The 26,737-nt window shown below is 41.2% G+C and overlaps 1 protein-coding gene across 1 annotated transcript in view; it reads right to left on the reverse strand.

Moving 5' to 3' along the window:
• Positions 1-4,707: 4,707 nt before the first annotated feature.
• Positions 4,708-26,737, reverse strand: part of fndc3bb (fibronectin type III domain containing 3Bb) — a 93,801-nt gene continuing 71,771 nt past the window's right edge. Inside the window, exons 19-26 of the mRNA XM_037533791.1 lie at positions 25,837-26,015; positions 24,909-25,022; positions 23,060-23,209; positions 19,986-20,272; positions 16,392-16,604; positions 14,617-14,783; positions 13,023-13,150; positions 4,708-5,059 (exon numbers count right to left, since the gene is read on the reverse strand). Of these exons, the coding sequence (XP_037389688.1) occupies positions 4,760-5,059; positions 13,023-13,150; positions 14,617-14,783; positions 16,392-16,604; positions 19,986-20,272; positions 23,060-23,209; positions 24,909-25,022; positions 25,837-26,015 (1,538 nt within the window). The 3' untranslated portion in view covers positions 4,708-4,759. The remainder of the gene's footprint in view (positions 5,060-13,022; positions 13,151-14,616; positions 14,784-16,391; positions 16,605-19,985; positions 20,273-23,059; positions 23,210-24,908; positions 25,023-25,836; positions 26,016-26,737) is intronic.

The raw sequence follows: 26,737 nt of genomic DNA on the forward strand, positions 1-26,737 counted from the left end.
GCTGTAAATATGACATTTTTCTGCTTTTTAGTGCAAACTTTCTATTTTCTTTAATGAGTTCGAGTTAAAGAAACCAACAAAATATAAAAACATAAAACGTGCTATTATTATTGCAGAGGCTGCGTTCTGTGTCTTATTTTTTCACGTTACACTCAGTGAATAAACAGTAATTGTGTATTAAAATGTGCAGGAGCCGTCTGTGGAGGACGTGTTCACTTATTGTCAGTTTATATTACTTGACCAGGGGCGCACAAACTTTTGGACACGATCGTACAGGGAGGGTAAGGCTCTCTAACGCTCAGGTACTCTGTAACTGAATTTGGGTCATGATGATGATATTTATCTCAGTAATTCTGCAGATGAAAATCGTTTGTCTAAATCGTCAGTGTCGTCCGAACCTAGGCGGCACCTTAAAGAGTGAATTTTGCCCAGACTTTTGTCTGTTTTATGGACATGGATGCGTTGATTGATGGCATTTTGTCCATTTTATAGACAACAGTCCGTTGTTCGGGGGAAAACTGTAGGCTTGACTTTTTACGGAACTATTCTTTTAATCATATAAACGCTGATTTTTAAGGTAGTTATTTTTTATTTACTGCCAGCTGGGACTGGACCGCAGTCTGGCTAGTGCCAGCTTGCCATGGCCTGTTGTGTGAAGCTGCTAACAGGCTGGCAGTTACAAACGGGAGCTGTGAGGAAGCTTCACAGCTAAAGAAGCTGGCGTGTGGGGATCTGTGGGAGGGTCCTCAGTGGGCCGCTGTGACATGCACACTCACACTGTACAGCATCAACTACACAAAGTTGTCGTCACTTTCAAGCGATCAAATCTAAGCATACAGAGTGCATTTTGGATTATAATGTGCAAATATGAATAGTAAACTACATTACAGGCATACATTGTTTACCTAGAGCTGTCAAAGCTGATCTGAATGTATTATAGCAGAACTGATGCAAGTATTTTTACATACTGTATTTTTGCCACATCATTCTTGCAGAGATATGCATCCTACACATAAATGCCTTAAACAGTCTGAAATACTGGATGACAAAGTTCGCACTGTAGACGTATGCGCTGTACATTGTACCCCGAGCCGGGGGAGAATACAATGGTGCCAGCTGATCAAAGTCCTTAACCTTATGAATCTGTATATGTTAAATATATTCTCGTGATGTTGTTCGTACATTCGGCAAACATGTTGCTGTTCGAGATGTCTGTGTTTAAATTCAGCATTCAGTATCTACACAAACTGCACTGGTGGCTTTGAAGATTGTGATCTACTGTAAGCATATGACGTGATTTATGTTTTAAGTGTCTTCATAAGGAGCAAATAAAAGCAGCATGAGTTTCCTGTAGCTGTTGAGTAGCACTTTGGTTCTTGCATGCATTCACAACTTGACACGTCGTATTAGAACACTGCATCTCCAAATTGGAACATTTATAGAAAGACTTTTATGCAGTGGTGGACAAAGGACACAAACCATGTACTTAGTAGATGGTTATGTGCAAGTAGAGACCCCCAAGGTAAAATATCACTCCAGTAAAAGTAGAAGTTCCTCCTTTTAGACCTCCACTTGAGTAAAAGTACTACAGTATTTTGAAGTTGAATCTGCTTCGTTGGACGGGTCCCAGATCCTTGCTGCTTGCAAGCCTAAACAAACGGCCTAATGTTAACACCACAATACATGACTAAGCCATCTCCCCATATGTGCGAACTGTTTTTTTTCCGAGACACAGTTGCATTTTTCACCTCACTCGAGCATCTTAGACAGCACAATGACATAAGATCCCAGATGATGTTAGAGAGCCCCCTGCTGGCTGCAGAGCCCTATGCAGCTGCTTATATCACTTAAATAGAGCCGGTGCTGTACAAAAAGACTGTGCTGATTAACACAGGGTCGACCTCAAGAGGGTCCAGATTTGCTTCAGGTCTAAAATAGTCTTTTGTTGTGTTTATAAGGTTTATTTAAGCTTGTTTAAACTTATCGCTGCTGTCGGAAGAAAACCTTGTATCTCCAAAATGGTAACTTCACAGGAGAAGGAAAAAACCTGCTTTACTTTTAATGTAAGTCAATGGAACCAGACATATTTTCAAGTCATTCTGGGTAATTTCTTTTAGTCCATTTATCATGAAATTTACACACAATATAAAGGACAAGGGGCATTTCCAAATGATGACAAATTGAATAACCAAAAAAATGGAGCTGTGAGGTTTAGTTCCAACAGCAGCGTTGTGCAATTGATTTTGGAGGCGTGGCTTTTTGGGTAAATTCCATCATGAGGCAGCATCACACCAGCAATCACTTTCACTGGTATACCTTTCTGCCTACATCAGATGGCTCCACAGTGTTGCTCTGAGCTTTAATGGAAGAAAAATGCATTTCGAGTACTTTTAGTCCATTTCCATTTTATTCCAGTTTATTATAAAATGTAATGCTAATGGTGTAAAAAAAGAAGGCTTTTGATATAACTGTGGTGGAATGTGAAATTATTTCACATATATATATTCAACCTGCTACTATAACTCTGCTATATCTGTTAAAATGAATGGACTGAAGTTCGATGCGCAGAACCGGAACTCAAAAACAATCACGAACGCTGCGAGTCATATCAGAAAATTTTAAACATTTATTGCGTATAAATATATTACATATATGCTACAGATACATAATCATCTTAAATACAAAGGGTAGTACTTCAAATCTATACATTAAACTGATATGGTAGGTTTTGTTTTAATATAATGCCTATGATTATAATTTACAACAATAAATGTGACGTGATTATGTTGAAAATGGCAGTGTGGAATGATTCTCATCATGCGTGAACATGAGCAGGTGTGTTTATCGACAGGTGTCTGAGGACACCCTAATGGCCGGTAAGGCTTTAGGTCATGATGTAATAAGATCCTTAACGTTGCAACCTGATAACTCGCACATTTAAAAACATGCAATTAACAAAAAAGCATGTGGGCCCGCAGGTTTGGGGGGATTTGATATTAAAGTGTTCAAGTGTTTCCACTTCAAGTTTTGACGTCTAGTATCAAGTTATGTTACATCTCTCTTCAGAAATTACACTGGAATGTTGGAAGTCCTTATATATGACAAGCGAGACTGTACTGATGTAAAAAAACAAACCAAAAAAACAAAAACAAAAAAAACATAATAATAATAATAATATATCCCATACGAGGACAAACCTTGGTGTTAACGTGCTGATTGAAGGAGAGAGATAAGCTATTGGATCGTAGCATTCCTTGAATTAAATCGGACATACATGAGTAAAAACGACATACACACAAAAATATATATCTGAAACGAAATAGGTTAATATTAAAGATTACTGTTCTATATTTGGAAACATAATTCATCATAACCAAAAAAAAAAAAAAAAAAAAAAAAAAAAAAAAAAAACATGCTACATGAGAAAATATTGAATATGACAGTTCGTTTGATTCTTAAAGAAATAAATAAATGAAAGATTGCACTGTGATTTGCATTATAAAGTACGGTATGCAATATATAGTATAAATAAACCTAACAAAACTGTTATACCTTGCTTCGTCACTAACTTTGGTTAAGGTATGATTAAGCTAGTAAACATTTTTTCATGTACTGCATATTGTAGTTTCGGCTAGAGAGGTTAGAGGGTAAATGGAATAGTGGGAGTAGCGAGTCTGAAATGATTTACAGAAAAAAGCTTGCGACAAAACGGGTTGATATCAGAGAGCAGAGGCGCGCACACCGGCATTCTGAGCAGTTTATCTGGTCCCCCCAGTCCCTGAGGTACGTACATTCCAGACTTCACTTTGCTGTAAGTTGTCAGTGGGCGAAGGAGGCTGCTAGAAAAGTTCTTTGGCCGAACAAATGCTGCTTTTTCGCTTTTCGAAGACCTCAAGGGCGCGTTCCCTTTTTACTTCAAATGGATTGGGACGAGAGCGAAAGACGACAAAACGAGAGAGCTCTGGATACATGAAGGCGTACAAATGTAGCGTGAAAGGTGAGGCCGATCGAGTATCGATAGCTACGATTAGTCAAAACGGACATAAATTTATGGGCACAATAAATACAACGGCCTAAAAACTCGAACATGAGATGAAACTCACTCTTTTGTACCTGTATTTAATACACTTCTATTTTCTCTCTTTACATTGAATATCAATAGCTCTAGTTACGAAAGGCTATTTGCTGCATTACTAGTGTAGTATTAACTACCGCTGCTGCTGCTGTAGTGTTGACGACCTGAAGCTGAGCACTAAAGCAGTCGGCAACAGCCGCTGGGTCTTAATCAGAAGACAGAAAATGACACCTCTCATCAAAGCGGATGTGTTAAAGCTGTATCACATAATAAACACTTTGTAAAAATACAAAAATATTATGAAACCTGTTCGGGGGCCTCTTGCGTAGAAAAGAAAAAGGACCTAAAAACATATAAAAAATACTTTCATTTACCACTTTCATTACAGCTGTAGTTTAAAAATCTGTGCAACAAAGACACCAAGTTTAAACATGTATTTAAAATAAAATAGAGAGAGAGAGAGAGAGAGAGAGAGAGAGAGAGAGAGAGAGAGAGAGAGAGAGAGAGAGAGAGAGCAGACGAACCAAAAGGGGGGGGGGGGGGGGGGGGTTGGCGATCCTGTCTGATTTCTCAAAGCAGACAAACTAAAAAAAAAAAAAAAAAAAAAAAAAAAAAAAAAGAAAAAACGTCCCTCAAGTTTCCGTTTTTGTTGCGATTTGCTCGGCGCTTCCCCGTCCGGCATCTTCATATGAGGAGCTGGAGCAGGTAAGCGATGAAGATGGAGAGCGAGGCCACCCCGAGGACGATGAGGCTGGCGAACTGTTCGTCTGTGAGCGCTTTGGGCGTGGACGTGCTGACGGTGCCTGGCTCCACGGCCACGGTGGTGTTGGAGCGGCGGGGAGAGAAGTGTGTGGAAGGGCTGAAGGACCCGCACAGCTCCTGTGAGGTGTCCGAACAGCGTCGGCACACAAAGACCCGCAGGCGGTAGTCCGTGTTCCACTGCAGGCCGAACAGCTGGAAGGTGGTATCCTCTCCCTTATACACCTGAGGAGCCAATCAGAGAGGGAGAGGAAAAGGTCAGATCAATGTGCTCACATTGCCTGACTGAAGTGGTGCTGCTGTAGTAAGTCAAGTCAAGATTTTGGCAGTTCTTTAACACATTTATTTATCATGAGGAAACTTCAGGATCTTTAGGAAGTCAATCAGCAGATCTGACTGTGTGAAATTCTCACATACATCGGCAGCTCGTTAATCATTACTAATGAAGAAGCATGTGTCTCTCTGCAGTTTGTTTTGAACTAGGATGTACTGAATTGGGGGTTTTTGAGGTTCTAAATCACATGGAGCTGCCATCTGTAGTTGGTTTGAGGTTTTAGTGTTGGAATAAGTCTGTTGAGTTTACTACTTCACACACATCTCTTCTATTTCCAGTTCTGTTTACACCACATAGAAAAACCGAATACATCAGATTAATGATACAAGATACAAAATGGTGAGGGAATGTAAGGGAACAGAAGGGAAGAGGAGGGAATGCAAGGGAAGAGAATAGAAGGGAAGGGAATAGAAGGGAAGAGAGGAGTAGAAGGGAAGGGAACAGAAGGGAAGGGAATAGAAGGGAAGAGAGGAGTAGAAGGGAAGGGAATAGAAGGGAAGAGAGGAGAAGGGAAGGGAATAGAATGGAACAGAAGGGAAGAGGAGGGAATGCAAGGGAAGAGAATAGAAGGGAAGGGAATAGAAGGGAAGAGAGGAGTAGAAGGGAAGGGAATAGAAGGGAAGGGAAGAGGAGGGAATGCAAGGGAAGAGAATATAAGGATCTGTAACATTTAACTGTGACAAACGTGCAAAAACAAGAAACTGGGAAGGGGCAAATACGTCTTCACAGCACTGTATGTGCTATAATTTAGTCAGCCACCAGTGTAGACTGTGGAACAAGCATTCTGATTGGCTCACAGATAGTAATAAGACTGATTACTTCAGCACTGTTACTGAATGGCGTTTGGTTTTGATGGTATGGAATTGTCCAGTACTCTGAATACTGAAGTATCTAAAGTATCAAAAAGTACTGAATTCCAATACGACACAGCTCACACACACAAGCCTGGCCGCGAGATGTTTACACCTTTTGTTCAATGTGAAAATGTCACAGTCACCTTCGATAAATCACAGTGTGGAGGGGGCACCGGTTTGTTTACACTGGGGAATGTTGTATCTAACGGGGTGGAACTGATATCAGAGGGCTAGAGTTTTCCGCTGTTCCAGAATCCAAGCCAAGCTGAATAAACTGATCATGGAACTCAATCACCAGAATACAGCGTCCCTTGATAGGAGCAAACAAGGCCAGAACATCACCCATTGTTCGCTGCTGACCTGCTTACGAAAGGAAATCAAATGAACAGATATTGAATGAACTGTCTTTGCAATAGACTCAACAGGAAACACTACAAGGCCCTTTCATCTGAGAGGGAGTGTAATACTCTGGTAATTGAAATCTCTTATGCTGGGTCATCCTCAAAACCCAGCTCTGCTTCATCAGTCTTGTACTTAAGCTTATGATCCCACTAGGGATGTTTATCAAAGTATCTGTGTAATTTTCTGAGACCAACTTAGTTTTTAAAGAGCTTTATATTCATTTTAACGTGAAACTGAAAGTTTCAGATTTATCCTTGAGTTATGAGTTTACTGTTTGATTAAAAATTTACTCACAAAATGCTGGCCCACGTTTTCACGTCACTACTGAAACACTGCAAGTTCTTATTTCAGCCACGTCCCTGCATTTTAGAGCAGGAAGTGAGGCTGCGTCCCTGGCCCTCATGGCCACATGGTCAGCAGGTAGCTCCCATTGTTTTTGAAGTAAATGTGTCTCAAAATCTGAAAGTCAGTGAGGAACTTTAAGAATTGTCACTATCACAACAGATTTTATGCACTTGCAATGCAAACATTGAGTTTTAATAAAAATGATTTTTTTTTGTACCACTGTTGAAAGCTGTGTTTGCTAGTCCTGCACTGGCTAGCGTTTTCGGGTTCTGCTCAAAACGAGGAAAATCACTCCTGAAAATGTCACTGGTGAAACTTTTGGCCAAGTTTAAGTACAAAATGGAATCTTTAATCATTTATTTTAATAAAGTGTCTGATTTGGTTCGACTTTTATCATATATGGACCAAAATGGGTCACTGTTTCTATATCTGGCCACAAATTCTTAGGCCCAATCCCATTTCACCCCTCGCCCCTACCACTGAGCCCTTAGCCCTCTGTTTTGCACGTTCACATCTAGGGGTAGGCTGTCCCAACTGTTGCTGAGATGGAGGGATAGGGTGAACTGTCAGAGCTACGTGACCCTCCAAACGGAGGTTTTTCCAGAGACTCCACGTGGCATGTTATGAGGAAAAAAGGGCAAGACGGCTGAACAAGAGACCAAAGAAACCCACAAATCTGAGAATTTTCTCCAATAAAAAGTTAGAACCACTCGATTACCTTAGTTTAATGACTTTTCAGTGAATTATAATCCTTTTCTTCATAACAAGCATTAAAAAATTGCTTACAGCACACTGTCTTGGTAGCAAGCTCATTTTCCTGTTCCACCTTAAATATTCCAGCATATCTGATGCCTGAAGTGCCAGAATGTAACTGCTGCACCATTTAAGGTGGAATGGGAAAATTATAACAAGAAGCTGGTGAATATCTGACTTCAGCTTCATATCACTGAAGAATTAGTGGTGGGTGATAAATAATTGCCCCCCTCTTTGAAGGCATAAGATGCCCTAAATGTAACTAAAGCCCAGCAGTGAGGAGCTGAACTTTCCCCTCCTCTGCTGTCACTGCACACGGGCCTGATAAAGAAGCAAGGATTTATTTATTTATTTATTTTTATTTGAAGGTCCCGTTTCGTAGGGCAAGATTTCAAGCACTACCCCTTGTAACTGGGCTCCAAGGGGTTAGGGTGACACTCAAAAACAAGGGGTAGGGGTAAAAAGAAGAAACGGGACTGGGCCGTAATTTTGGCCAAAAGATTCAATGGCTTGGGGGCAATTTTATGTGCCTGTCCACTCTGGTAACAAATCCCACCACCCTGTTCACACTGCCTTCACACTATTCTGCATTAATAAAGCAAAATAAATGAGGCAAGTTGAAGGTCACTATCTGTGTCACTATCTGCAGCTGTGTGTGTGTGTGTCAGGGAGGTCATTATTTAGCGAGAGAGCTTTTCTGTGTTTGTGTGAGCGCGTGCAGGAAAAAAGGACCAATTTGCGAGATTTTTCAGCGGCAACAACCCACTCAGGTCCCATGAGCCCAGGCTGACATTCTGCCATGGCATCATTCAGAAAGAGCAATTTACCACCATATTCAGCTCGACTTCAGCATCAAAACAACCATCCACACCAAACACTCATCCACCATGTGATCCTGTCAAATATGCGTTACTTCTAGTTCTGTGTTTATTACATACACTATTCATGTAGCACGTCCTGTTCAATTTACTCATCAGAAGTTGGGCTTTTGATGCTCGACTAGACTGAAAATTTGAGCTGGACGTAGTGCAGCACCTGTATGGAAGCTGTGAGAAGTTCCTGAATTCTGTAGAATTCCTTTAGATTTCTCAAGAACAAGTGATCTTCATAAGTCAGAAAAAACTGATGGGTTAAATGTGTTTATGTCTTTACTATACAACTAAATTAAACAATCAAGGTGAATGACAGTAAAAAGTATATAAGCCTAACTATGTTTAACTACTATTTCTACACAAAACTCTGATGTCTATTTTCTGTAAGTCTTGCTTCAACTCCTTGGAACGCACTTCGTCATGTTCTTCATAACGTTCATATTTCATAAGCTCCATTCAGAAGCTGGGCGTCGTGTGAGGCTGTAGCTCTTCTCTCCAGTCTAATAGACGGTGACGTCATTTTAAACCCTTATAATAAAAGAAGCTGAACTCAGTTTGTTTTTCTACTGAAAGTCGACCCGTTTTTCCCCAAATCTGGGCTACAAACTATAAACACACGGCGTCTCTTCAGTGATCTGCTCTGGAAACATCACTTTTAGAAAACAACACAAAGAGCGTCAGAGATTTTTGGCTTTCAGCAGTAAATTGTAAGCATATAGTGATATGTGGAGATCATAAAACACATGTTCTGTTAATTTGAGGAGAACAATAAATAAATATATAAAAATTTACATTTATTTCACACAGTTACTGAATATTTACCCAATGATACACAAAACTTTGATGTCTTTGCTGTAAGGCTGTGTCCCGATTGTTTACTACACACTAATACTATGCAGTATATACTGCGTACTAATCTTAATAGTATGTGCTCGACAGGTTAGTGCACAAAATATTGACACCATTACACTTACTAACAGGAAGTGATGAACTGTTACTATGACAACGCACATCATAGTGAGCTATGAAGGCTAGCTAACAAATTAATTTGTGTTAAACAGATTTCTTATAGAAATGGCCACAAATGAAAACATTAGTAAGTATAAAGTGTTTTTTTTTTTAAAGAGTATTTTATGAATTTGGGATTAATTCACATTTATACACCATTTCTGGTCCCGCTACCACCGCAGCTGCTGTTGCACTGCTATCCGCTATTTTTCCAGAATTTTCCAGGCGTGAGAAACTTCCGTTTCCAGGTGGATTGTGAGACAACAGTGTCCATGATTACTCAAAAATCGACTGGTTCTGAGTATGCATTGTGGATTGTTGACTTGTGACTATACTACATACTCAAACACTACTTAGTATTAAGTAGGCAATTGGGACGCAGCACAAGTCTTACTTAAATGGCAGACTTGGATAACAAAGCTCATTTCAGTGGGTCTGAATTTAGGTGTGAACGATACATCAAATGAACAATAATATCCACCATTCTTTTTTTTTTTTTCTTTTGGCATCAACAAAAATGTCTAGTACTGACTTTTTTGTCACAACACTTTTGGTTACTTGCCCTGTTTAGTATTTTGTTTGTTATATGAAACATACCAGCAAAAAAAGGGAATTAAATACTTCCAACCAGGAAAACGCAGCACAGCTAAAATTGCTCTCCACATAGAAAAAACTCTCACTGACCATTCAGCCTCGAACAGAACCCATTCCTGTTCTACCCATTACTCTTATTCTAACTTTAGCTATGCCGTAAATAATGCAACGTATTTCCGACCTTGATGGGGGGGGTAACCATTTGTTCAATCTGACCAAACGTACGAGTGTTTCAGGTCACATGTAGAGTAAAAGAATATTTCACCATCGCTGTCTGTTAATGGACACTGAACAGAGGCTCTATCAGCACATTTATAGGTGCTTTTAACGTGGTGAAACCAGCTAAACACAAAAGATACCCCACCCATTCCCACTGGTGGGCCTTCCATTCCACTCTCACATGCAACTTTTCTCATTTTCACAAAGAGAAAAACACTGGTCACGTTTTCATGTTCAAAAAGGGCCCACAATGCATTGCACTGGGCTTCACATATGAGCAACCGACTATTTCAGATGTTTCTAAAAGAAGGTGGGAGTTTTGTGGAGTGCAGCATCCAGCCTCCAGGACCCTTAAAGGAAAACTCCAGAACTATTTCAGCCTCCTGAAACGTGCAGCGTATGGCTGATTGACATGAAACCTGCTGACTTGAAGTCGCTGATCCTGAAAGTAAATGTTTATGTGAAACACGTTTGGACATGGAAAACATTCATTTGTCAGAGATTTTGGTTGCTGGTGTTATCAAGACTCTTATTTTACATTTTAACACAGTATTTTCAGCTCTATTAAACTGCTTCTTTGGGTCGAGGCTCATCAGAGAAGGCGAGTCACACTGGCTCACTATATTTCATTAATTAATTAATAATTTATCAGGCAGCTCATAACTTCTGTGTGTCACTGGTGCTATGAGCTTTTAATGGCTTGGTAATAAAATTATCAAAATAATGCCATATTATCTTATTTATTACTGATTTTAAACAGTTACACAAGGTCACCTGATCAGCCACCGAGTCAGCCGATTTACAGAATCCTCAGTTTTAACCAGAACGTCACTGGAGTCACCGTCACTGGTGTTACACCATATTCATACAACACCAGTGACTGTAAAACATGTTTGGAATTAAACTCTCCTTTCTGCATATGTGATAATAGGAGATGTTAACTGACATTAAGTTTAGTTTTGGGGTGATTTTTAAAAAAAATGTATCCACCTGAATTCCCACTTCAAATGGAGAATGACCCAAAAGTATAACTGGGTCTTTCATACAAGACTCCAGAAACGGGTCACTGACTTGTTGAGTATTTGACTGTTCTTGCTATTACAGCTGTTTAGTTAAAATTTACAGAAAAGCCCACAGGCTGTAATCACACTGCACCAATTCTGCAATGTCTCCTGATTGACAGGTTACTGGCAATAAGTGCACACGTCAAACACCAAACCACTGATAAAATTCCACTGCTGTCTGTCTCACCACAGAATGAAGGCGCAAAGAAAGCCATCTAAATCGCTGTTTTACTCGGCTCAAGTAAATATTACTTCTATATCTGTGAGCTTTCAATAGTCTACTCAAATCTCTCTCAAAACAAAGGGGAGCACACACACCCACAGCTATGTACACAATCATATAACTTCTCTCTCATCCCTGTGGAGCAAAAAATACAATCATATTAAAGTCCTCAGGGCTGCAGTTTTCAATACAGTGTGTGGAATCTAATTCAATATTGATTTTGCTATAAACTGCTTGTGTATAATGACGTGTAAATTGCTGCTCTTTTCGATTTTACTTCTATTCTAATTAAGTCTGAACCTTTTCTGAGGCGTTTTCTCGTATGAGAAAGAAAAAAGGTTTTCCTGTAAAGCAGAAAAGCAACACAAGACCATATACAGCCTGCACAACAAAGCTATGGGCAACTCTGTTTGGAGTGGTCGTTGGTAGATTAACAAACTCTTAACAGAATATCAGTCACAACAACATACTGAAGTAGCAGTAGTGAAGCATCTAAATACACTGGAGTAAAGATCTTGCAGACGTTCTGTGGATACATGACTAACTAAGTAGATGTGTTGTTAATGTGTTGCTTTCATTACACAAAACCTAACCTTACCCAAACCCTCACCCTGCCCCTAATCCTAACCCTTACCTTAACCTCAACCCAAACCCTCACCCTGGCCCTAATCCTAACCCTTACCTTAACCTCAACCCAAACCCTCACCCTGCCCCTAATCCTAACCCTTACCTTAACCTCAACCCAAACCCTCCCCCTGGCCCTAATCCTAACCCTTACCTTAACCTCAACCCAAACCCTCCCCCTGGCCCTAATCCTAACCCTTACCTTAACCTCAACCCAAACCCTCACCCTGGCCCTAATCCTAACCCTTACCTTAACCTCAACCCAAACCCTCACCCTGCCCCTAATCCTAACCCTTACCTTAACCTTACCCAAACCCTCACCCTGCCCCTAATCCTATCCCTTACCTTAAACTCAACCCAAACCCTCACCCTGCCCCTAATCCTAACCCTTACCTTAACCTCAACCCAAACCCTCACCCTGCCCCTAATCCTAACCCTTACCTTAACCTCAACCCAAACCCTCACCCTGCCCCTAATCCTATCCCTTACCTTAACCTCAACCCAAACCCTCACCCTGCCCCTAATCCTATCCCTTACCTTAACCTTACCCAAACCCTCACCCTGCCCCTAATCCTAACCCTTACCTTAACCTTACCCAAACCCTCACCCTGCCCCTAATCCTAACCCTTACCTTAACCTCAACCCAAACCCTCACCCTGCCCCTAATCCTAACCCTTACCTTAACCTTACCCTCACCCTGCCCCTAATCCTAACTTTACCTCAACCCAAAAATTAATCCTAACCCTCACCCTTGCCATAATCATAATCATTTGTATCTACTAAAAGTGTTTCAGACCCTCTAAAATCTTTTGTTGTTAAAAAAAAAAAAAAAAAAAAAAAAAACACCTATGAAGGAAATTGTCCTGATGTTGAACAGAATGTTCGAGATGTTGTACCTGTCTGTATTCCGACTCCCTCCCACCCAGGACCTGGAGCACGTAGCTGATACGGTCTCCCCTCATGGGCGGTACGTTTTCCCAGGCCACCTCACAGGCATTGCCCTCTAACTGAGCCACACGAGGAGCTGCAGAGAGAGACCGAGAGAGCGAGAGAGAGAGAGAGAATGAGTGAGAGAGAAAGAAAGAAAGAAAGAAAGAAAGAAAGAAAGAAAGAAAGAAAGAAAGAAAGAAAGAAAGAAAGAGAGAGAGAGAGAGAGAGAGAGAGAGAGAGAGAGAGAGAGAGAGAGAGAGAGAGAGAAAGAAAGAAAGAAAGAAAGAAAGAAAGAAAGAAAGAAAGAAAGAGAGAGAGAGAGAGAGAGAAAGAAAGAAAGAAAGAAAGAAAGAAAGAAAGAAAGAAAGAAAGAGAGAGAGAGAGAGAGAGAAAGAAAGAAAGAAAGAAAGAAAGAAAGAAAGAAAGAAAGAAAGAGAGAGAGAGAGAGAGAGAGAGAGAGAGAGAGAGAGAGAGAGTATTCAGAAAGCAACGAACACTACAATGCAAAGTCGTATCCCTGTTAGATGCACTGCGATTATTGATTATTATTACTGATGTGTGTCATAGGAGCAACAACTTAAAGACTGCCAAATCATTTCAAAAGGAAAGGTGATTTTAATTGGCAGCTGATTGATGGGAGCAACCTTACTGAAAAGAGTGAAAATCTTTGAGTATTTTTTAATATGATTGAAATCTATGACTGACTCTAAAACTAGCCACGTTTACATGCAGCCTAATAACCCACTAATAATCCAACTAAAGCTCAATATGTCCATGTAAACACCTCGATCAGAATAACTTGGCCCAATTGAGGCCATTCGGAATACAATTTCTATCCGATGGAATGAGGTGGGTAATCCTGTAAATAATCTGTTAAACAGAATAAAAACCGTGTAAACATCTGTATCTGATTACATTCCCTGTCGGAAAGTTTAAGTCCGTTCTGCACGCGCGTCGCGTCATAGTCAACGTTTATACTGTTCAACACAGCGGAGCAGAAACTGGTCTGCAGAGGCGACAAAGTTCATGCTCTGATGTTTAAAAGATGGCGGTGGGACGGACGTCCAGCTTATGTGTCTCAGAACACGACGTCTTCCTCTCGGCCTTCTTTAATAAGGACATGTGAAGGACGTTTTCCTGAGTCATCATTTTAAAGTAATTAAAAACACAAGCACTGCTCACTGCTGCTCACCTCACTCTGACTGGACTCACATGATGCTTGCTGTCATGGTAACGTCTACACTAAGTGGTTCTCTACGCATGCGCATCATTTTGGTTCGGATGACATGTAGTGGACATGCAAACGGAGATTGTTATCAGACTGTTGAGTAGAGTGAGTTTAAACACCTCAGTCATCTATGATCAGAATGTATTCAATCGGATTGGCAAAAATCGTTGCATGTAAATAGACACGGAGACGGCTGAATCATAGTCTTGCATCAGTGCGTTTTACTTCCCTAGTTCTAGCTCTGTTCTAATCAAATTACAGAATTTATCATTCTTCTAGACAATGCATGTTATATATGGCTTTAAATTAGCCTGTGCTGAAGGTCTGGTTACCTTTGAGAGTTGGAGGCACAGATTTGGCAGTGGTGAAGGAGTACATGTCTGAGAAAGGTCCCTCGCCCGCCTCACTCACAGCCTGGATCCTGAAAGTGTAGCGGCTCGACTCGCTCAGACGCTGCACCTTAAACGTATGGCTTGGCCCACGGTAGATCGGCACAAACCTGTTAAAGATCCAGACTGGTTACTCCACCATCACAAAAAAACATTTCTGGCAAAACAAAACTATTGTAGCTCCAACGTAATTCCAGGTTTACAACTTATATTCATTTTTTAAGAACTACTTCACTCAGCTTCGCAGCTTCTCATTTAAATTTCATCATGAATGGACCAAATTAATATTTTCTGTTACATTTAACAGATGTTAAGTGTTGAATGTTCTTCTCCTTCTCCCATTAAGTGACCTTTTCCAGCGTTTATTTTTTCCCTTTCGGACAGCGATGATTAGTTAATAGCAGCCTTGAGTCCCACAACAAAGACAACTGCCTTATTTTATATAATTTTCTGCTGAAGGGAGATGAAACATTAGAAAAGCCCTTCAAAAAACACTGTTCTGCATGCTAAAAGAACAGAAAGCCACTGCTGTACACTTGGTGCACTCCTTCATTTTGCAAACAGTCACACTAATTAGCCTAACAGACAGAGCTATTTGTCCATGATTTGGGGTTCATGTTCCAGACCACTCTGTAAAGGTAAAAAAGCAGATACTGGCAGACGAAAATGCTCCAATACATGCTCCAGTGTCTCATTAGTCTCCACTTAGATTAGCTTTATCAAATCAGACTGCATCTTCCGCACTGCATGGAACTCCGCTGGCTCAGAGTGCTGAGCCGGGGGAAAAGTGTGGGGCTTCAATTATCCTCAAATCTCCAATCAGTGGGGCAGTGCAGGAGGAGTGAGAGCAGGTATTGGGGGAGCAGGTATTACTCCAACTACCAGAACCACAGACGACTCAAGACTACCAGAACCACAGAGGTTTGGGACTTCTAGAACAAAAGGCTCTGAATATCAGAACCACACACATGCACGGACACACAGAGATAGACATACACAGGCACAGTCCCACGCACAAAAACACTGCACACACAGACACGCAGAGCATGAAACCACACGCAGACGCATGGACATGCATGTTTATATGTGTGGACGTGCACGCATATGCACACACCATCCAGGAGAGAACATTTACAACAATGCAGTCTTTACTCAAACACCATCTTGGTGTACTTGTTCTCACATACAAATTCTGTCACGTTTTCCCTTAAAACAGCTGCCGTTACATTTTACTGTTGATGGTTCTCTACCACAGCCTAGTGTCTCATCAGCTGCCATTGTGCTGAAAGCAAAAGATCATTGTGAAATAAAAAAAATTAAAACAAAAAAAGCAGATTTACAGGTCTTCAGTAAAAGTCTAGTGGAGTTTAAATAAAAAAAAAACCTTTTAGCAAATGACAGCGGCACCTGAGACACTCACATAATGTAGCCAATCCCTTACAAACAGATGCATACTTGTTTCAAATGAGACACATAGCAACATGTTATGAGTAAAAACTAACTTTATGGGGGAAGAACAAAATGTGCCTAATTTAACACACAATTAATGCAAGATAACATTTGATTGTTTCATTTGTCATAAAAGATTCATGAAAGGTAAAGAACAGCTGGTGTTTTCAAATTGTTTTAAACACAATCAGGACAGTGACAAAATACCAATGGAGCAGGGAAGTACTGCTTGTGTGGGGGTGTGTGTGTGTGGGGGTGTGTGTGTTCACCTCTGGTTCCTGTCCTCCATCTGCAAGATGAAGGTAGTCTCATCGGTGCTTGGCCCCCTGCTGTTACTGTCCCCCCAACGCAGTTTCAGACTCTGTGGTCCTGCGGCTGCGCACTCCAATCTAGGCGGGGCTGGGGGCAGTGGCCTGGTCCTTACCCGCAGACTCGGCCCAAATGGGCCAGCACCCACTGCGTTCTCTGCCCTGACCTGAACGCTAAGCACACAGACAGAAACGCATTAGCACCAGCGTCTTCTTTTAAGTTTGAAAATGCTTCTTTCGTCTTTTACACTGAAAAAAAAGTTTTGACATCGTGTAGTTCTGTTTGCACTTGATCAAATATTAAATGAGCCTTCAACCTGCATTTTAAATGCTTTTTAAGTTGAAACAAAGTTACTGTTTACCACCGTTTACTGTTTACCAGGCACAGACTGCATCATAGCAACAGACTGTAAAAGCTGATTCACAACAGGAGGTTAGCATGGTGTGGGATTTCCCACAGGAGTGACCGCTTTAGGTGTTCTGTTCATCACTTTCATTTATTCTCAGGCTACTGATTTAATTAATCCAGAGGAGCTTCGATCATGAAGACCAGTTCCACAACTGTCACATATACATGAAACACATGTGTGTATGCATGCATGCATGTATCCTAGAGTGTCCAAGCCAATAATGAAATTAAATTGAGAAGCCCAGGTTGAAACTCTAGTCCTCATCAGACATGCAAACCTGTGAGACGTGAAAAAAGTAAGTTAAAAAAGTTTATAAACTAGGGGAAAGAGATTAAGAAAATAACTAAAGAAAGTTCAGAGACCGGTCTGAATGCATTGTCTCCCAAAAAACATTGAAATGATTTTAACATGAAAACGAAGTACTGTTGCGCTAAAACATGGCAAAACACAATTCACGTCAGAAATCACCTTGGTTTAGAGACATTTTGACTTATGTTGAAAACCCGTTGCACACCATACCAAGGCCAGTTCTTTAAGGACCCTTTCTAAACATCATTATAAACAGAGGTCAAACTAAAAACTCTGAACACAAATGATGGGTATTCAATCTGCTAAAAGGCCCGTACTGGCTCATAAGCCTTTATAACGTACAAGGTGCTTGGGCCCCAACAATTGCCGCTTGAGGTTCCATTACAGCAATAGTTTGTTAGCAGCTCACTGCAGTGACAACAGCCCATAGAAACAGACAGAATCAAAGTATCCTGTGAAAAAATGAATATCCTGTCACATCCAATTTAAAAGCAACTGAAAAAAGAAATCCGAATATGCAAAAAGATGTTACTGCTCACTTTATACTGCATGACTCGCCAACATTAACAACAGCTTTGTTTCACCATTAAATTGCCTTGGCAAGTTAACATTACTGTAGACAGTAATCCTACAGAACTTTAAGTAGTAATTTACTGCTGTAGCATCTGGTGAAAATGAAAACCAGTGTAAATGAGGACTTAATTCACATTAAGAAAAGATGATACAGCTCTGACTGGTTAGAAAATGGATGGATGGATAGAGCTTTACCGAATGTCTGGATTTACCTGGATCTGACAACATTTTGGATGCTGTTATTAAAGGGTTAATTTGCATAACGCTGCTGTCGGAACAAAACCTCATATCTCCAAAATGATAACTTTAAATGAGAATGAACCTACTTTATTTTTAATGTAAGTCAATGGAACCAGACATCCCCCCCTCTTCTGTTGATAGCGTAGTTCATTTAGTTCATTTTTTAAATTAAAAATCAAACAAAGTGACCCTTTACAGAAAAACTACTTGTCGCCTTAACGCGTTCATTTTGACACCCCTAACTTCGAGTAATAGCTGTTTTATGTTAACAAGGCCTTTGAATTTTTCTTAATCCGAACGTAGCAGTAAACATCATTACTTGGGGAAGTTCACAAGAAGGCCGGGTGTTCCCAAACTTTTGACCGGCAGTGTAAAAACAAAGCAATCACTGTGGTGCTGCTATTATACCTGTAGACTCCATTAGAAGCACCAGCTCCTCTCCTTTTAAAACTCTCCACATAGCATCCTCTCAGACGCAGCTTTCAGGACTTTCTGTCTGATTGGCTGTCGCTGCCTGTCGCCATGCAGTGCTCAGTCTGTCTGAGCGGAAAAGCGAACAGAGTACACGCAGCTGCTCTGGAGAGGGCTCGCATGCAATGCCTCGGCTCTAAAAGTCTCTCCAAAACGCATAGCGTGATACGACGCTAGCATCGTCCACATTTCAGAAATGAACCAGCGTCGTGCTGAAGAGCTCAACAAGAGCAAACACTATACAACAGCAATCTCAAGCAAACCCCATCACTCAATGTGCATATGGCAAATACAGCCCTGATAAAATCCCTGCTGCACGGCCTTTAGGCAAAACATCCTTTCAAGCTATTTCCTTCCCTCTTTAAAGTGCGCACTTGAATAAATTAAGCTGTGACGGAAACGTACAGAAGCAAATATAGACACGGTTCAGCTTTTCTAAATGAAACGAACAGTTTATTATTAGTTCATTGGCTAAATAAATCGTGCTTAATATCAGGATCCTCCTCCCACACTGTTTCCTAAGATACAGCTGGGTGTTGTGTGTCTCTCATAATGACAGCAGGCATTAAACAGCGGATACATTTTTTTGTCTCAAAATCATTAACTAAAGTTGCACTCATCACCGCAGATAATTCATAACTATCATACTTCATAATATGTACCATCATCCCGTCCATTTGTCTGACTTTACGGTCCGGTTTGTGAAGTTTGCTGTAATAGAGTCAGACGTCTCGGTCCTTTGCGAGTTCTACTGGCACCGTCTTCTCTCCTCTCTGGAGGAGCGGAGAGGGCACTGGGGCATCGCGGCATTAATTCACTTATAATGACTGATTAACAAAATTAAATACGAAAAAATCATCTTGGTTTCTGTGATCAACCTGCAACACTCCTCTCAATCCTCTCTCTGTCCATCTGTCTGTCTGATTTTCTGCCCATCTGGTCTCTCTAGGTCTGTCCACCTTGTTCTCTCCCTTTCACTTGCTTTTCTTCACCTTGTGTGTCTCTTTCCTGCACTCTAGTTTTCTTCCTCTTTCTTTGTGTCCTCCTTCTCTCTCTATATTGCTCTGTCCATTTTATGTTTTCCTCTCTCCATCTCGTTCCTTCTCTCCCTCTCTTGTCTGTCCCTCTTACTCTGTCCAACTTCTGTCTCTCTCTGTCCAGCTTGTCTACTGCTCTCTCCTTTTCTCTCTTTGTCCTTTTCTTTGTTTCCTCTCCATGTCCATATTGTCCGTCTCACTCTCAATGACTTTCTCATGCTGTTTGTCCCGTCTGTCTCACTCTTTTTCTGTCCATCTTGTCTGTCTCTCTATGCCTGTTCATTTCCTCTGTCTGTCTCACTCAGTCCATCTCTCTCTCTTATCTCTGTCCGTCTCTTCGGGACAAGCAATTTTTCTTCAATAACAAAAAAAAAAAACAAACAAAAAAAAAAAAACTGAATGAAACACTCAGGAAGGAGTCTGATAATGCTAATGGATTCCACAGGCTGCAGACGCCAGTGTGTGTGTGTGTGTGTGTGTGTGTGTGCGATGAATCACTGCTCTCCTCCGCTCACCTGTACTCGCTGTCAGGCTGCAGGTTCCTGATCACATGGCAGGTGGTGTTTCCAGCTGTGATGACAGTGTCTCCCATGGCGATGGTGTAGCAGGTGATCTCCTGGCCGTTAGAGTTGGGCTCGTCCCAGGCCAAAGCCAGGCAGGTGGAGGGGGAGAAGGTCTCTCCTTCAGCAGGAAATGAGACAGGTTCCTGCAGATAAAGATTGACCACAGCTTCCGGAGCGGCCGCTGGCATCCGGCACCAAGCCAGATCACTGTAGGGTCCTGCCCCCGCTTGGTTAGTGGCCTACAATGCAACACAATCACTGAGGGCACTTTCATATTACAGGGGCCAGGAAGCACAAATCAGATGTTTTTGATAAATACATTTTCAGAGAGCGCAAAAAACAGATCATGAGCCACTTTCATGTTTGCTCCGAGGAGGGATACGAAGCCGATGCACAGTATTAAGAAATAAAAGATACTCCAAAATGACCAATTTACCAAAATTACCAAATAACCTCCATGAATCTTATATAGCACCAATCCACCGGGGCCCCTCCTCTTACGCTGGGGCTGAATCTCAAATGGCTCCCTGCTCCCTACATAATACACTACGTAGGAATTTTAATACTGGATGCTGCACCTAAACAGTGAATAATACAGCTAAGAAATGTAATTTGGGTCTCAGTCACATCCACACTCGATAAATTACGCACTTTGTGGCTGTAGAGGCTAGAATTTCTTTCAAAGCATACCTAGCACACTATTTGGGTACAGTACAGAGCCACTGGGGAAACGTACATGTGAAGCTTGTTAGACGTTCAAGTAACATTTTTTAGACTTTTATGCTGCCGTTTTAGAGAGAATCACACCGTAAGTATTTTCCAAGCCTGTGATATTAATGATGGAGCCGTTTAGGCTATTGGCTCTTTTAACCTGTTAGCTAGCTGACCAGCCTAGTTCTAGTGAAGAGGATAAGACACCAGCCCCTCAGTTTAAACAAAAAACAGGTTCTTACTTCGTCAGTACACTCAGTGGTCCAGAAATCTTTTATAATTCACACTAAGCCACATGCCTACATTCTGGCCTTGTCCTAATCATGTATCGGCAAGGCACCACGTGGCATCCAGAACATACAATAATTGCAGTGAAAGTTTGTGCTGCTAATTTGTTGACTTTAGTACAATGATGGACTGTTTTACAAATATGATGCCGTTTCCTGTTGTTCATGATGCACATGCTGTAATTGATTACGATAATGCACACATATGGGGAACTCAAGGAAGACTCTATTCACACTAATGTCCTAGGAACGCCAGATTTCTCGGGGTGCCACTCTGCTGCCAGTTAGTGAAGACCATTGTGTTTATAGCATTTGGCCGACCTAGTAGCTTTTTTCAGCTTACAAACTACATTAAAGCCACGGAAATGCTTTTATTTATTTAACTTCCAGTCAAAACAGCCATTAAGTATAATTCATTTACCGTTCTTAATAAAAAAATATATATTTTAACAGAAAAGCATTTGGAAGTCTCAACAACTCAATATCAATATCAATTTACTGATGCCCATTTACCTTTATACAGATGCTATTCTTTTCAGAACACAGGACACTTGCAGTTTCTCAAAGAAATCTGCAGGGAAATTTTTCAGTAGCTTTAAATTTCAGGGTTTGGCAATCTCTGATCGGAGCACGTCGTTTACATAACCATTTGAATAATCAGTTAACTGTAGAAATCAGATCACGATCAGATTAACGAGCACATGTGAAGGCACTCAGTCACAGTGTTGAGTTGATTTTTACAATTACAACTACATTAATAGGTTAAAAACGTGGATGAGTTGACATTTTCTTTGGTTGATATTGGTTGTTAAAAGGCGACATCTTGGCAGGTCATCAGATGAAACAGCTGATTAAAACATTTTCCGCTGTTTGTGGAAAGTGTTGAGGGGTGGAATTCATTGCTTTTGCCTAGGGTGCCTGACTGGCACACGCCTTCTCTGCTAATAACAGAAACAGGTCAGTTACAATCACGAATGTGAGCTGGACAGGTGGGCAATAACGTAAACTGACATTCAAGGTTAGCATAATGGCCATTCTGCTAACCCTGGAGACATCTGGTCACATCATTAAGGCGGGTTAAAGGTCATCTTTTTGAGGTTTTCCAAAGATTAGAGGGAATGCAGCATTCTTGGGGAGAACCTTCGCTCTGAGCCGGATCTTCCTATTAAGGGGCTGTGTTAAACACTCGAGTTGACACTATCTCGGAACCAATTATCCAGCAGGTGTAGCGCACATAAAGGTCAAAGACCCTGCAGACTGAGCAACACTTCAGTCAAAGCTTGTGCTTGTGCAAGCAAGGCTGTGCAATCTGAGGAAAAGATCAGGCCTAAAATCATTTATTATTGTGAATTCCTTCGTCCAAGAATAATAATCAAAGCATTATTAAGATCAGGCCTAAAATCATTTATTATTGTTATTAATAAATCATAAATTAATAATAAATTAATATTATTTATTAATAATTATTAAGCATTATTAAGATCAGGCCTAAAATCATTTATTATTGTGAATTCCTTCGTCCAAGAATAATAATCAAAGCATTATTATTATATTTCATCAGTCTTACATCAAGAGCAGGCCTGCTTTCACTGAAATAAATAAATAAGTAAAACTAAAGGAGCCCCCATTCTCCCCTTTATTAACAGCTGGTAGTAACTGTGACTAATAATGGCAGCAGAACAGCAGAGGGCTCCTTCAGACTGGTAGGGCCTAGACTGGAGCTTTGTCCGTCTAAAAGCCAGAATCAATATTAATCTCTCATCCTTACAGTTCCTTTATTTGGGAAATAAAATTGAGGCCTGATTGTTCATTGAGCACTATGGGGTCTTTTCTTGTGGGTGATTTCAAAGAGCTACATCAGACAATCTCCCCCGGAGTTCAATAAAGTTCTATTTATATAACACACAGATTTAAAAAAAAAAAAAAAGAAAAAAAGTCACCAAAACAATTACATCAAACTTTTTAATGCCGCCTGGCGTTTTCTCAAAGGGAGACACGATGCATTAACAAGGCAGCGCTGCTGGTTACCTGTAGTCTACAGCAGTAGCTTGCTGCCGCCTCCAGGTTGGAGATTTCGCAGAAGGTTTCCGTCCCGCTATAAACCATTTCCAGAGAGTCCTGATCTCGACCCCAGTCGAGCCGGTAGCCAGAGATATCTGCCCCTGAGCTCTCGTCCGTCTGATGAAACAAATCAGCAATTCAGAGCCTGTCTCTGTCTCTTGGAAACGCAGGGTACATGCATTCGGCTGAAATCTGACCAATTAACATTCGGACACAACGCAATTAGGACCCACCTTGGGGGGAATAAAGGAGGAATGAGACACTGAGAAGAACATTTTGGTCACTTCTTTTTTTAAATCAATTTCTACCCTTTTTGGACCCTTTAGGCTCTAACAGTTAGATGCGCCTTCATAGAAACGGTCATCAGCATTTTGGGCAGGAAAAACAACAGATGACTCCTCGCTGCAAGACGTCTTAATGTGCCCTTAAACATAAGAGGACTTGCTTTACTAATATCCAAATTAAGGGTTACAGTTTAACTGATTTTGGCCTTTTAATACTGTACATTTGGCAACACTGAGCCCTGATATAATATCTGTATTTTCACTGTATGTAAACATCACATTTTACATGTATTTTAAAAGGTACCAAGAACATTATGTTAAGGTTCTTGACCCAGTATGAAGGTTTTTTCCAAGAACCTTTGCTTTTGGTGGAGGTTCTTTAAACGTCAATAAGGTTCGTCACACTCCCACATCTTATTTACCTAAATAGATCTTGAAAGAACCATCCAGGGAAAAGTTCTTAAAGTGGGTTCTTCTACGAAGGTGAAAAAAAATTATTTCAAAAGATAAAAATATGGGCCAATAAATGAACAGCAGATCTAGAACCACACCTTCAGGAGAACGTCAACAGGAGGCCGACATTCAAGTCTACTTATTATTTAGTCTACTGATGATTCAGTGCATTCACTGGTCTTGACCTGCACAACTGCATTGTGACCTGCATAATATTTATGTGATTTTACTTATTCAGGACTGCACATCATATTTTATGGTCATTTTAATATATTTTATTATATTTTTATACATGTAGAAGGATACACCCTGGACAGGACGCCAGTCCATCGCAGGGCAGACAGACAGACATACACATTCATTCACACCTAGGGGCAATTTAGCATGTCCATTTGGCCTGACTGCATGTCTTTGGACAATGGAAGGAAACTGGAGGACCCAGAGAACCCAGATGACCCACGGAGGCATGGGGAGAACATGCAAACTCCACACAGAAAGGACCGTGCCTTCCGCCCGATGGCCGCTGGGATAGGCTCCAGCACCCCTCGCGACCCAGGAGGAGAAGCGGCTTAGAAGATGTGTGTGTGTGTGTGTGTGTGTGTGTGTGTGTGTGTGTGTATATATATATATATATATAGAAGCCTAAAATTTAATTAAGCTTAATGTGTATTTTTCTGCATAGAAAAGAAGCAGAACTGCCTAGAGACACACAGGACACTCAAAGTGGTGGAAAACAAATGGGCGTAAGGATATAAATCCACCTGTGACGAGAGAAGGGAAGCAAATGGACCACAAGAGGACTCAATTGTGAGCCTCTCTGTGCTCAGTGGAGAGGAGCATTATCCAGCATGTCGGGATGAATATAATGGACAATGTACTGTGCGGACAGAACAGGAACTAGTGTGGTGTTTATCCTGTAAATGAGCCCAATTTTGCTTTCTGTCAGAACAAGGATATTGATTACGGCTAAAAAAGCATTACTACCTTGCAGAGGCGCGGAGGAAAGAGGAGAGTGTAGAGGAACTGAAACAACAATCAAAACCTCATACAGTGTTCACTGTTCTCCAGTGCTAACTCACCTCCCAGCTGACCACCGCGCACGTGTGAGAGGTCAGGCTAATTACTGGCACCACACACTGGCCTGGAGGTCCTGCTGCAGTGGTCACTTCCAGGAATTCAGTGAATGGACCGTACTGAGGAGAGGGACAACAAAGAACACGCAGTGACTTACCACAGAGACATCAATGGGCAAAATGTTATTCACCGTTACGAATCACATGAGAGAGAAATGGCTTGATTATGGTGTCTGTGTGCTAATGGTGATAATGGTGAACGGTAATCGTTCGTTTGAAGCATTGTTCTTTTATGCAGATCAGTTTTGGAGCTGATCTGTTCGCATACAGACTACATTAAAAAGATATGGTGAACAGCCAAACAATAATTTGGATTTGGTGAGAAAATCTGGTTTGGGCCACTTTTACCAGCTGTGTGAACTTAGCCATATAGACAAAAAGCTGACATTTAGACTAAGGGCAGCACATAGCATCTCAAAATGGCCATAAATAAATAAATAAAAGAAAGAAATACAATAACCCTCTAAAGCCAGAAAACCTGCTTACTCAAAACACTGGTTTCTGTGTTGTTTTAGGTCAACAGGTTTATCTTTTCTTTTTCTTAGTACAGAGGAACACTTCAAAATCAGTGTCCACAGTAATCAACACAGAAAGGGGTCAAAACTTTTTTTTAATGGATCTAAATGTCCATAAAAGGCCAAATCATTTCCTGTCTGTAAATCTGAAAACAATGCAAGGCCGTATCAGATGAAGTAACCAGCGGTGACCTAAGGCCAAATTCAGTTGCAATTCTGCCAGGACGAAATCCCAGCAGTTGCGTTTAACGGATGCCATTGTGTGACAAACAGGTGAGAATTTAATAACCAGTGTTCAGAAACTCACACCAGGCCTTCCGTTGTTCACCCTGAACTACAGTGTTGGATGGGTGACCTACCCCAGCATCATTGGCTGCACGCACTCGAAACCTGTAGGTTGCGCCTGGCAGAAGACTACCCACAGTGCACTCAGTGTGCGCTCCATGGTACACCTGCATAACGTCAGATTCCTCCTCTGATCCACTCATCTCCACACTGTACACCAGACTTTCATCATCTCCATCATGCGCAGGGCCTTCTGAAGGGCGAGAGAGAGAGAGAGAGAGAGAGAGAGAGAGAGAGAGAGAGAGAGAGAGAGAGAGAGAGAGAGAGAGAGAGAGAGAGAGAGAGAGATAGATTGAATTTTCTGATTTCTCTGTAGGACAAACTCTCCCACTTCAAACATAACACTAGCTGTGATGCCAGTAAAGTCATGGCAAAAATGAGAGAGATAGAGAGACCGAGAGAGACAGACAGACAATGAGAGAGCATAAGAGCAAGAGATTGAAAAAGAAAGATTAAGAGCATATGAGAGAGAGAGAGAGAGAGAGAGAGAGAGGGAGAGGGAGGGAGAGAGGGGGCATTAAGGTGAAAGAGAGAGCGCGCGAGAGAGCGCTTGTTTTCTTTTATCCTCGCGAGAGAAAATAAACTCGTCAGCTGTAAGCTAACCACTCACAGCAGGCAGGCTCTGCACACCGCGACAGTAAGCTGTTGAGACGCTGGACCGAGCGTAGTTTTTAGCAGCTAGTAAACATGATATACTTGCATGTTTACCTACACATAGCACGTCGTTTTGATCCGTTTTAGTTGGTGCACAATTGTGACCACCCTTACACGTCGCACAAACACTTTTCCTCTCTAAGCAGGCATCTCGGACACGCTGCCCATCAAAATCCAGACTGTTAAACTAATCGGACGTCTGGCTTGCAAGAGTAAAAAGAGACTCAAGCCTCCAATTCGGGCTAAAAGAAACTGGACAGG

The sequence above is a fragment of the Pygocentrus nattereri genome, chromosome 24 (genome assembly GCF_015220715.1).
Source record: "Pygocentrus nattereri isolate fPygNat1 chromosome 24, fPygNat1.pri, whole genome shotgun sequence".
Classification (NCBI taxonomy): domain Eukaryota; kingdom Metazoa; phylum Chordata; class Actinopteri; order Characiformes; family Serrasalmidae; genus Pygocentrus; species Pygocentrus nattereri.